The sequence below is a fragment of the Armigeres subalbatus genome, unplaced genomic scaffold, assembly GCF_024139115.2.
Source record: "Armigeres subalbatus isolate Guangzhou_Male unplaced genomic scaffold, GZ_Asu_2 Contig377, whole genome shotgun sequence".
NCBI classification, from domain to species: Eukaryota; Metazoa; Arthropoda; class Insecta; order Diptera; family Culicidae; genus Armigeres; species Armigeres subalbatus.
The window spans coordinates 75916-88041 of NW_026943127.1; the positions used below are offsets into that span (position 1 = coordinate 75916).

At 38.5% G+C, this 12126-nt stretch overlaps 1 protein-coding gene across 1 annotated transcript in view; it reads right to left on the reverse strand.

The window, feature by feature from the left end:
* Nucleotides 1-8991: 8991 nt before the first annotated feature.
* Nucleotides 8992-12126, reverse strand: part of LOC134204059 (uncharacterized) — a 249619-nt gene continuing 246484 nt past the window's right edge. The window contains 3 exon segments of the mRNA XM_062678883.1: nt 8992-10286; nt 10347-10561; nt 10637-10758. Coding sequence (XP_062534867.1) covers nt 10033-10286; nt 10347-10561; nt 10637-10758 — 591 coding nt within the window. The 3' untranslated portion in view covers nt 8992-10032.

A 12126-nucleotide genomic window follows, 5' to 3' on the forward strand; every position in this document is an offset into this window, starting at 1 on the left:
TGTCCATCTGTGTGACATCTCGGTGCACAGGTTTGTACCGTTGCCATTCGACAACGATACTGTCAATCACTTTAATGTTCTTCAGGTCCTTCAAGGTTACAGAACCTTCCTTGCACCCTTATATGCGTTCGAAACGGCTGATTCGTCACCGGTCACGGGATCGAAAAAAGCACTCGCCAACGCGCGGTGCTCTTCACACAACCGAACCGAGTCGAAGTATTGGACAAGATTACCAAAACACGTCCGATCGAATCGGAAGTCTGGTATCAACTGCTGAATGCAAGCTTCATCCACCAGGTTAGGTTTTTGTTATCTTTTGTTGAAGTTGCCATCGTAATTGGTGGAGCTTATTAGGTGTCAATTGACACACACACACACACACAAACGACACAAACAAGTAAACCATGTATATAAACAGTCCACTTCGGACACTGAATTTGTTTTTTTTTTGTTGTCGCTACGGAATAAACAACATTGAGAGGAAAAGCGAAACCCGGAGTTTTTACTATCAGCAGAAGCACCTCCCGATCCAGATTCCACTGCGCCGCTGCCGGAGAGCCGATCGCTGCTGCTGATCCGCTGCCATACAGTCCATCCGTTCTATCGCCCATCGGAGCATCGTTGGAGGAAGCCAAAGAGGAAGCAACGGTCAAGAATTGTCCCTTCGATACGATCCACATTAGACCCCACCAGTGGTAATGTAATGTGGACACCGTTTCGACTGCACACGGACAATCTGTTGCTTTCTTCAGTCAAGATCCCGCTGCTGGAGCCTCAACAAGAGACAACATTGTGTCCCAGCGAGCCTATCCACTATAAGACCCTCCCGGTAATCTTTTGTGGATATCGGTTCACCTTGCACATGGATTATATGTTGGTCTCTGGCCTGTTGAGTGTTAGCCAGTAGCAAAATTTTGACTGCACCCCCGGAAGGAAGAGTTCGTTTCCCGTCCCCATTTGTGACGTTGTACGTTGCACAATGAGAATCGTTTTGAAATCGTTTTGTCAATTCCATCTTTATGCAGATGACTGTCAATTATACGTATCAGGCTATCCCGAAGAAATATCAGAAATTATAAGAAAAATTAACCTCGATATTCACAGCATCCTAAATTGGTGTAGCCAAAATGGGTTGATTCTAAATGCTAAAAAACCCAATCGATCGTCTTTAGAACAAAACGTACTAATGTGAAAAATACACCATTGATAATTGTTGGAAATAATGTCTTTGAATACACAAACGTAGTTGAAAATCTTGGAATAATTATGGATTGTAACTTAAACAGGGTAGCTCAAACCAATTCTGTATGTAGCAGAATATATAGCATTCTTCATTCTCTTGCTGTGCTGAGACATTGCACGCCACAACACATTAGAGTTCAACTGACTAGGTCGCTCATAGTTCCTTTATTTGACTATGGTGATGTCCTCTTCGGACTTGTATCGAAAAAAAAAAACAAAACAAATTGAGTCAAGCTTTCAATGCAGTCACCAGATATGCTTTCGATCTTAGGAAATATGATCATATTTCTGGCTACAGAAGCAAGATACTCGGATGTAGTTATGCCAACCATCTTAAATTGAGAATATGCATTCAAAACTCGTAAGATTCTGCAGAGTCCCCCAATTTAGGACTTACGTGATTTTTTTTACTTATGCACGATCTGATCGCACTTGCTTATTAACTTTTCCTAGAAGTAATTCAAATTATTTGAAAAATTCATTTCGTCATCGTGCAATCCAAAATACCGGAATAACATACCGCCTAGTTGCAGAAAAGATAAAAGCTACTTTAAAACTATATACTTAACTACTTTAAAAAACGCTCTCAAACAGCTTTTTGCCAGGGAATAATTAGGTTCATTGGTGTTAAAATAAGATAGTGCATAGGTAGCAACATATACTTTGAAAATCATTAGTAGAATACTTATGTTGTTAAGTAGTATTAAATAAATAAATAAAATAAAATGACTTTGAACCCTCATACAGCTATAAGATCTTTACTTTTAATGTCCTCGATTTCTAGTGCCTGTACAAATTGAATCAAAGGATTTCAACAACTGATGCAACTCCACGTACCATCCGCCATCTGCACCCTACCATAGGTGGTACGCAGTACTTTCTTGTCATGGCTTATCTTTTCTAAGCACATGCACAGCCAGTTTTGAAAAACATCCTGGAAATGTCAGTTGTATTTCCGAGCATTTTCTCGTCAGCATTAATATTTGCAGCACATGATTTTGCACTGTGATTTTTTTTTCCAAAAATAGGAAAATGATTTAGCAATCCTGAATATCTGAAATACATATGTGCTTGGACATTGTGCTATAAGTGTTATAAGTTGATTGTGTGTATGCAATTAATTTAAGGGTGTTGAAATTAGGTTAAGACAAAGAAGGAGGTCCTTCGTAGCTTAGTAGGGAAAGCACCTGTCATGCGAACTGGGGTCGTGGGATCAAACCCCACCGAAGGGGCGGTTACCCTCCAATACCTTTTCCGAACTAAATCTATCACATGTTGTACATATGCATAATCAAGTTTCAGACATAGTAATTAATTTCCACTCCGGGTGGCTTAATACCCGGCATATAGGCAATTAACTTTGAATGTACTGATCTCGAGTGGCGATCTCTCTTCGCTTGTGTGGTCGTGTTGGGATCTGACAACCAAACTGGCACAACCTCACACAACCATCCTTCATTGAGCGCCGTTGCTGATGAAGCAAGTGTGTAGGAGCCGGACAATATTAAATACAGGCATACCTCGATAGTACGTACACCTCCGTAATTTTAGTGTACGTACTATCGAAGCGTACGTACTATCGAAGCAAAAAAATACCGAACAAAAAAAAAATTTTTTTGCCTTTCTATTTATTTGGGAGTGGTGTAATATTTATAAAATAGCTCGGAAGCCAAAATTTCGATAGAAGGCTCTGTATTCTAAGCAAATTTATATTTGATATAGTACACAACGGAGCAGCATGACTCTGATTTTTCTTGAAATGGTGCCTACATGTAGTATTGCGCCAAATGATTTACGTGACGTATTTTATGGATTCTACCTATAAATTTTTACGTGACGTATTTTATGGATTCTACCTATACATTTTATGTAAATGAAAAGCTTTAAGGTTGTGCTAAACTGTCACTGTCGTTGCGATTCTATTGGCTTTATTGACGCTTCCTTACCAAAGCGATTTTAATTTTCTCGTCTGTAAATCGTTTATGCCTTTCTCGTACAACAATATGTAACGAAAAGGCTATAAACTGCAAAAACGATTTTTTGATAGGAGGCCTGGACGGCCAACTTTTATATACTTGATCGGTATCAGCTTGATGAATTGAGGTACCACTGGTGTCTGTCGATAAAGTATTTAAATCTAAATCTTTGGATGTTGATCTACTCACAAACTGCAACTAGCGTGGATTTCTGGCCAAAAAGTGCGACGTGGGATACTTTTTGGCTACATAGCCACTATTCAACAAACATAAAGATATTTTTTTCTGAAAATGTGGGTTTGTTCTTCAGGAAACTAAGGAATTACTCCAAGAACACCTTCTGAAATTCTATTAGATTTTTTTTCGTGTTTTAATTTGAAATTATTTCAAAACTTTATTTGAAATTTGTTTTGACATTCATAAATATTTTCCTCTGAAAATTCCTTAGGAAATTCATTAAAAAAACTTCTTATTTTCAAATTTCTCCTAGATTTGTTTCAGATATTCTTCTAGGATTTTTTTTTCCGAGAATATCTCCAGGAAATCCATAGGTAAATCCATCGAGATTTTTTGAAACTCAAACTCAAACCAAGAAACCCAACGTGATTTTTTTTTCAAAAATTACTTTAGGAAATTCTTCAGGAAATCCTTTCGGATACCCCTATTCTTCCTGAAAAAAGAGCTTCGCGGAGCACTTCTTGAAGGAATTTTCTGCAGAATAATTTGAGAAAATTCAGTGGGAATTCCAAAACGAATTCCCGGATAATTCTTGAAGAACTTTTCGGGAGAACTTTAAAATAGATTTCTGAAGGAGTTCTTCAAGTAATTTCCGGGGAAATTATTGGCGGATTTTTTGGGGAATACATGGAGGAATTTTTGGAATAAAAAGTGAGAGAGTTTCTCGAAGAATTTTCGGGGTTATTGTTTTAAGATATTGCTGCGAATCCTGGAAAAAATTCTCGGAAAATACTGAAGGGCATTTTGGATGATTTTTTATAGAAATTTTAAGCAAAGTACCGTAGAAATTTTGAGAATGGCTGCAGGATTTTCCGGGAGAATCCCTTAAATAATTTCCAGAGGAATTTCTTGGGGAATTTTTGTAGGTAATTCCGAAAGAGTTTAGACCAGTGGTGGAAATCTGTGAACCTTGTTCATAAAACAAGAAGTAGGCCATGCAACATACTCGCGAACACTTGTTTTGCTTTTTCTTGCCTAACTATTTACTACTACGCAGAGGAAACAGAAAAGCGAACAACGAAAAATGTTCGTGGAGCTTCGCGAGTCATTCGGGTTAATTTGCAAAATGTCATAAACCAACCTCGGAACATGATTCTCACGGATGTTCGAGCAAGAACACATTTGTTCATTGTTTTTGTGTTTATGTTAAGTGAAATTTATCCATTTTAAGTAACCTCAAATACTCGCGATCGTGATTTTTACTCGTGAAAAAAATACTGCCCTGCTTTTCGTCTTTGCTCTGCCCGTACACGCGAACAAATCAAGCGCTAGAAAAATGCAGGCAGTAAGTTCACGCGAGTATGGCATTTCTGGTAAATTACACTCTTTTCTTACTTTAATTCTTAATTTAATTTTTGCAGCCAGATGAATTTGCAGACGAATTTTGTATGGAATTTCCAAGAGAATTCCCGAAGAAAAAAAAACGGGAACAATTTTCCAGGAGAGTTCTTGCAGGAATTTCCGGAAGAATTCCCGGGGCGTGAGTATCAAGGGCTTCCAGCTGAGTTTCTGAAGAAATTCAATGAGAATTTCCGGAAAGACCACGAAGTAATTAATGGAGAGATATTGATGGAATTTCTGGAGTAACTCCAGAGAGAATGCGCGGAGGAGCTTACATGGGAATTTTTGAATGATTTTCTGATGGAAGTTCTGAGAAAGGGGATGTGGAAATTTCTAAGAGAATTCCTAAGTGAATATTTGGGGGTATATTTGAAAGGATTAACGGAGAAATATTTGGCTATTATTTAAGATGGATGTTCGGAGAAATTTCGTAAAAATTTGCGGAGAAATTCCTAGAGGAACTTCCGAAGGAATTTCAGAAGGAACTTCTAGAGGAATTCCTGGAGGAACTTTCAGAGAAATATCTGGAAAAACTCCCGTAGGAATTCCCGGACAATCTTTCGGAGGAATTCATAGAGGAACATCCAGATGAATTCCGGAAAACTTGTAATACACGAAATTGATTCACGCTGACTCACGCCACAAAATAGCCGCAAATCACCACTACGCCACTGCCACTAGGTGAAAATGTTGTATCACGCCTCACCGTCGATAAAATTTCAATCGGCGCGCAGGTCTAGATAGAATATTGAGTTAAATCATGTATGGAATTTTCGACCAAACTACCATGGTATCCCAGGAAGAACCATTGGGAGGAACTACTGTTCCAGAATAAACTTCTTCGGAAATCCACGCTGCTGACACGCTGCTTTTTTTAAAGTTTTGCTACTAAATTCGTTATAACCTCACGATGGTGTTTAAATCAGTTGTGAAATTATTACGTAACACATGAAGGACCCCGCATGTGCCATGATCAAAGCATATTCAAATTTTTACTAAAATCGTACAGAAAATTGAACGAAAAAAAAAAATTTTTTTTTGTACGTACTATCGAGGTAAAATGTACGTACAATCGAGGGTACGTACTATCGAGGGTACGCACTATCGAGGGTACGTACTATCGAGGTATGCCTGTACTCATCCTACTTGGTTGACATTGTGTACAAAAATACATTTGAGAGAGTTAGTTCTGAAAATGTATTGCGAGAGATCGGCTGGTACCTGGTGCTGGGAATTTGGTTTCATCAGTACCCGCTAAGCTGCGGTGGACGACGGAGGTCCTTCGTAGCTTAGTAGGGAAAGCACCTGTCATGCGAACTGGGGTCGTGGGTTCAAACCCCACCGAAGGGGCGGTTACCCTCCAATACCTTTTCCGAACTAAATCTTTCACATGTTGTACATATGCATAATCAAGTTTCAGACATAGTAAATAAAATTGATTCCAATGCAATGATTCCACTAAATAGGGGCCGTACACTAATTACGTAAGCATTTTTTGGGCTTTCCAACAATACCACCCCACCCTCCCACGTAAGATTTTTTCCATACAAATATTTTTATTTATATGGAGCGTAAGAAAAGACCCCACCTCCCACCATAGGTGCTTACGTGCTAGGGTCAAAGTTTATATCTGTGATGTATTTCCTAGGTATGAATTGATGATCTCCGATAGAGGTGTCATCTGCGAACAGTGACAAAGTGCCACCTTTTTGAGATTCTGGTATGTCGGAGGTGAACAGGTTCTGTAGCCTGGGGCCTTCATGTTTTATGATTATTTTATATAGGCCATCAGTTCGCCAGCTAAGATCTCCAACTCCTTCGAAAAGTCGTTTGGAGTTAGATGGATGTTGGTCGCAAGCTCGCTAACGGCTGCTTCATGTGGACTGACGATGGTTTATCCAAGATTGTGTGAGTTGACGAAATGGCGACCTATTTCGGCTGCCTTCTCTGCAGGAGTTATCAAGCGATCCTTAGAGTCATTGTTGTCTAGCGGGATCAAAAGTGGAATGGGCCGAGGCTTTAATTTTAGAATTTTGGTCAACTTTCAGAACGGCTTAGCACAGTCTGGGAGAGCGCGAATCTTATTGGAAAAATCATTATTTCTGAGGTCCACCATTCTGGCCTGGATAATAGTCATATATCCAGTCATAATAGTCATAATAGTCATATATAGATCCAACGTATAACACGCGTCAATACCGAAGCTCCATCACTGCTAGAGATTCAAACAGCCATCCAAAGCATGAAATCGAATAAATCCCCAGGGGTCGATCGCATATCAGCCGAGATGCTCAAAGCTGACCCCATGACATTCGCAAAACTACTGCATCGTTTATTTCGTAATATCTGGGACACCGCAACTTTCCCGGTTGATTGGATGCAAGGTATCTTAGTGAAGGTGTCCAAAAAGGGTGACCTGACTATATACGATAACTGGCGAGGCATTATGCTGCTGTGTACCGTTCTCAAAGTTCTATGCAAAATTATCCTAGCCCGGATTCAGGAGAAGATCGCTGCGACTCTCCGGCGGCAGCAGGCCGGATTCCGTGCCGGAAGATCCTGTGTGGACCATATTGTCACGCTCCGCATTATTCTGGAGCAGGTCAGCGAATTCCAAGAGTCCCTTTACTTGGTATTCATTGACTACGAAAAAGCTTTCGACCTCAATCACGAGAATATGTGGGGTGCCCTGAGACGCAAGGGGGTTCCTGAGAAAATCATCGGCCTCATCGAAGCACAGTACGAGGCCTTTACGTGTAGAGTGCTGCACAATGGGATTCTGTCCGACCCTATCGGGTCGTAGCTGGTTCGAGGCAAGGATGTATTCTATCACCGTTACTGTTCCTCATCGTAATCGACGAGATTCTGGTAGATGCGATCCGTGAACCAAACCGCGGGCTGTTATAGCAGCCTATTATCATGGAGCACCTAAACGACTTCGAATTGGCTGATGACGTTGCACTCCTCGCGCAACGGCGCTCTGATATGCAGAGTAAGCTCAACGACCTTGCCGAGCGCTCCTCTTCGGCAGGTTTAGTCATCAACATCAACAAAACCAAATCTATTTTCAGGCTTTTCTTTTGAGTCCAGACACAGAATCAACAAATAAAACAGCCACAATATAGCACAAACGATATAGACTCGATCGAAGATTCACAACTATTCGAACAAAATAAAACCAACCGTAACATCGTCGTTGTCACCAGAGGCCGATAGCAACAGAAATTCGAGATCGGAAGTTGGGCTGGGTCGGCCACACTCGTAGGGGCGGAAACTAAATCTGTAAACAAGCATTAGACTGTAACCCAGCGGGACATTGCAGCAGAGGCAGACCCAGAGGATCATGGCGGCGAAGCCTCAATAAAGAAATAAAAGAAGTCGACCGAAGTCTAACCTGGCAACAGGTTAAAGCGATAGCCGGGCAACGCTCAGGATGAAGATCTTTCAAGTCGGCCCTTTGCACCACCGGAGGTGTACAGGATCCATAAGTAAGTAAGTAAGGTAGGGCATACTGCAAGAAGTGGTGTAAAGGCTTTATCATGGGATCGTTGAGGTGAAGAAGGATGCGTTGGGCAGTTAAATTATTGTTGCAGTTGGATTGTAACGTAAATACCTAACATAATAAGCTCAAAAAACGATCAATATTCATTTTGACTACTGATTCAAGCGATAGCCATCTGGTGGCTGACGGATTTGACTGAGTAAAAGCTACCTTATCGGTCAAGATATCGGATTGTACACACTTTTTTACCGAGATCTCAGCAATTTGTTCAACTTTTACCGAGATTCGCACAGCCGAGAACTAGCAAACATGTTTTTCGCTAAAATATCTATCAAAGTAGCTGAAAATCAGCAAATAGTTTGCCGAATCTCGGCTAACAAGCCTAATTTTTGACGAAATATCAGTTTTTTATTTTGCTAAGCACATGGCTGTGCGGATTTTGCCGAGCTAGAAATAAAAACTGATTGTCATCGGCCAAAAATTCAAAACGCCCAAAAATCTTAAAATTTTTTTAATCTTTATATAAAGATGTCTTTATCAAAAAATATTTAAAAAATCTTTATTAATAAAACAAACTTTCATATGTGGCAACACTGGAGACACAGCACACACGTTTGGCTTGTTTGAGCTATCGGCACGGAATGAATTTAATATATCCTGTGAATTGTGATATAAGCAAAAGAAAACAATTGATTGTTATATAACAGCAATTCTTTGTTTATTGATGGCTCCATACATGTTGCATCTTTTTATTTCATGTATAATGATTATGAATTCCTGTATGGGTGTTCGTTTGCTCGTAAATAAATTAACGTTCAACTAACACTAACTTGCCAAGAACAATTCGATAAATATTAGCTAAATATAGGTTTCTCTGTCACACAATAATGTGTTATTACTCAGGTATTTAAACATTGATATATGATCTTCTATTCAATAAGTTGAACCTTTATCTTTGTGTTTTTTGGAATATTTTCTATAAATGTTTAAATTGCGAAAACGCCGTTTTTCAATCACGTTTGTTGTTAATATTCTTTATTTCGGAAATAACTTTCGGGAACAGTTTCTGCATGCTATAGATTTTGAAATATCAGACATTATTTGAGGAGGGTATAGCTTTTATTTTGGTATAAGTAGAAAAGTCGTACGAAATTGGTTTGAAGTGCTTTTAATACAGTGACGTTTATATGGTGAGTATACGTAATACTTCAACAGTTATAAAAAGTAGTTTGAATAGTACTGCGCGAATATTTACGATTTCGACATTAAGTTGTGCGAATGGATACAATTGTATACATATAAAACTTCTAGGATGTTATGAGAGGTGAAACCTTGATTTTGGAAAATTCTAAGGTGATTTTATCATGATTTAGGCCATTGAAAATTTCTACATTGTACCAAACTATTTAACAATTCCTATGCATATTCACATTTAAATATTGTGCTAGCATGCCAAAAAGCCATACAAATATCATTTTTTCGAAAAGTTATTTCTGCTTTGGAATTGTTTTCCCTTTCGAGGGAGTTTTATTGTCGTACAATATGAGAAAATAAATTAGCTTTTTATACAAATGAATGATGTTGAGCTCAACGATCTTAAAGCGAAATAATACACCAGCAAGTCCAGCTTGCCAAATATAGAGCTACAAAAACAAAATACAACCGGTCAGTACTTGGTACCATTGGCTCATCGAAAATTAATTGTTGGTGTACTTAAAATGTGGGGGAAGGAGTTTAAACATGCCATAGTAGTAAATGGTTGGTGCTATCTTCTCGGCCAGCAATTTCGCTCATCGTGTTGTTGCCGGAGCTTCGGAAATCTTCATATCCATCTCCACCAGATATCACCAACAATGTTCGATTCGAGTTATTCTTAACAATATCGGCTTTACTACCGCTTATTTTAGATAAATCCTCTGAGCTGTCGCAATCCGGAGATTTAACAAATGTTAGAAACCTCACATGACCGGTATGTCCATGAGGAATTCCTGAAAAAATATCATATGATTATGTTTTCTGATCAGTTTGAAGACACAGTGCGACCATACCTGTTACCACCGGTGGAGAAGATCCTTTGCTAATATTCGATCCCGCGATTGTGAGCAGTACGCCTGCGCTGGTTCCTACCCAAATCAGATCTTTACAAGCCAGCAACGACGTTACTCGCAGACAAGCTGCTTTATGTTGCCGTATTATATCATCACAATTAGATAACATCTTATTCACGGAAGGGGCCAAGTTTACTTCGAAAATAACCTCATAGCTGCAAAAAAGCATATATTATTGCGTCTTGTGGATTGAATGTTCATAGCTGAGATGTTAAAAGTAAATAGTTTACCTTTCGTGATGGCAACACTTGATGTGTGCTGAATTCTGTACCGAAATCCACACGTACTCGTCTAATACTGTCATATTTGTAATTGGCTTTGAGTCATTAGAAATTTGGATTTGGCTGTCCACCTGGAAATAAAGAAAATCATACGTAGAGTCCATCGCAAAGAGTATAGATTATAAAAAAAAATTCAGGTGGTATTTCAAAAGCTGTGAAAATTCAGGTTAACCGAGAAATTAATGAATTCCAACCGTGTAAAAAAAAACTGGGTGTATATGAGAGTAATTATGGTGCCTAATTTCGTTTATTGTTGTCGCGTAGTTTCATTTGCAACATTTTAATGAAACAAAAGCTATATAATGCACAGGACAGTTTTACACTGAATAGAACCTGAAGAGTTCATTCCCATACGCTTTTAATCTAATTTTCAGGCGGATAACCACCGACATCGTGCCTGCAATAGCCTGCAATGATGCTAAAATGTGCGTAGTGTAAAATGATGCTAAACTTAAGATAAAACTACAGCAGCTTTTTCGATAATGTATATAATATTGAAGATGTCTTATATAAAACACATATTTGAAGATGTTCTATGTAAGCGATAGCGGAATTTAAGACTTTATGACGTCTCGGAAATTTAAACTTTTTTTATACACCAGCTAAACATTGCTCATACAATGCCTTTTTTCTTAAAATATGGTTTATATTTAAGAAGAAAACGATATTTTAGGAATTATGACTTGTGTTAACCAAAATTCATGTAGTAAAATCTAAGCAAAGCTCCAGGGTCGAAATATAGGTACATACCATTTCGACTAAAGAATGGGTCACTGACGGCTGTCTGATACCGTTATCTCCATATTTTGAACAATGGATGCATGCTTCTATTGGTCAATTGATTATATTTCACCAAACCAATATCGATATTCAATTCCAAACATGAGCGAAGTTAGGAACACTTTTGCGCGAAATTGGGAACTATCCTATTTTCTTGCGCGAAATAAGGAGCATACAACGGTCTCAGATTCATACCCCATTTTTTTTTTAAATAGCAGCAAAATTTGCAAGTAACATTTTTTTGAGAACCTAGAATCCTTCTACTACGTGATGCAGTAGCAAATGTTTCCGAATGGCCACTACATGTTTTTAATGAACGTTTGAACTTTGTCAGATCTTAAGTGCACGAAATTAGGGTACTTCACGGTAATTGTTTTGTAAATTGCCATATGGTTCCTTATTTTGCGCACATATTTTGGAGTGTTCCATATTCTGCGCACAATGTTCCTAACAATAATAAAATAACAATAACTATAATAAAAACTCAGTTTGGTAAAATTTTATGTTTCATGAAATGGTGTTGAGCAATTTATACAAACATTTAATTAATTTTTGTACATTTTTAGTGCCATGTATGCTTTCTAAAATCAAATTTGTTTAACTACAGCGTTTTACCGTTCTTGTACGCTAAGTATACATAAAAACGTCCGCTCCAAAAT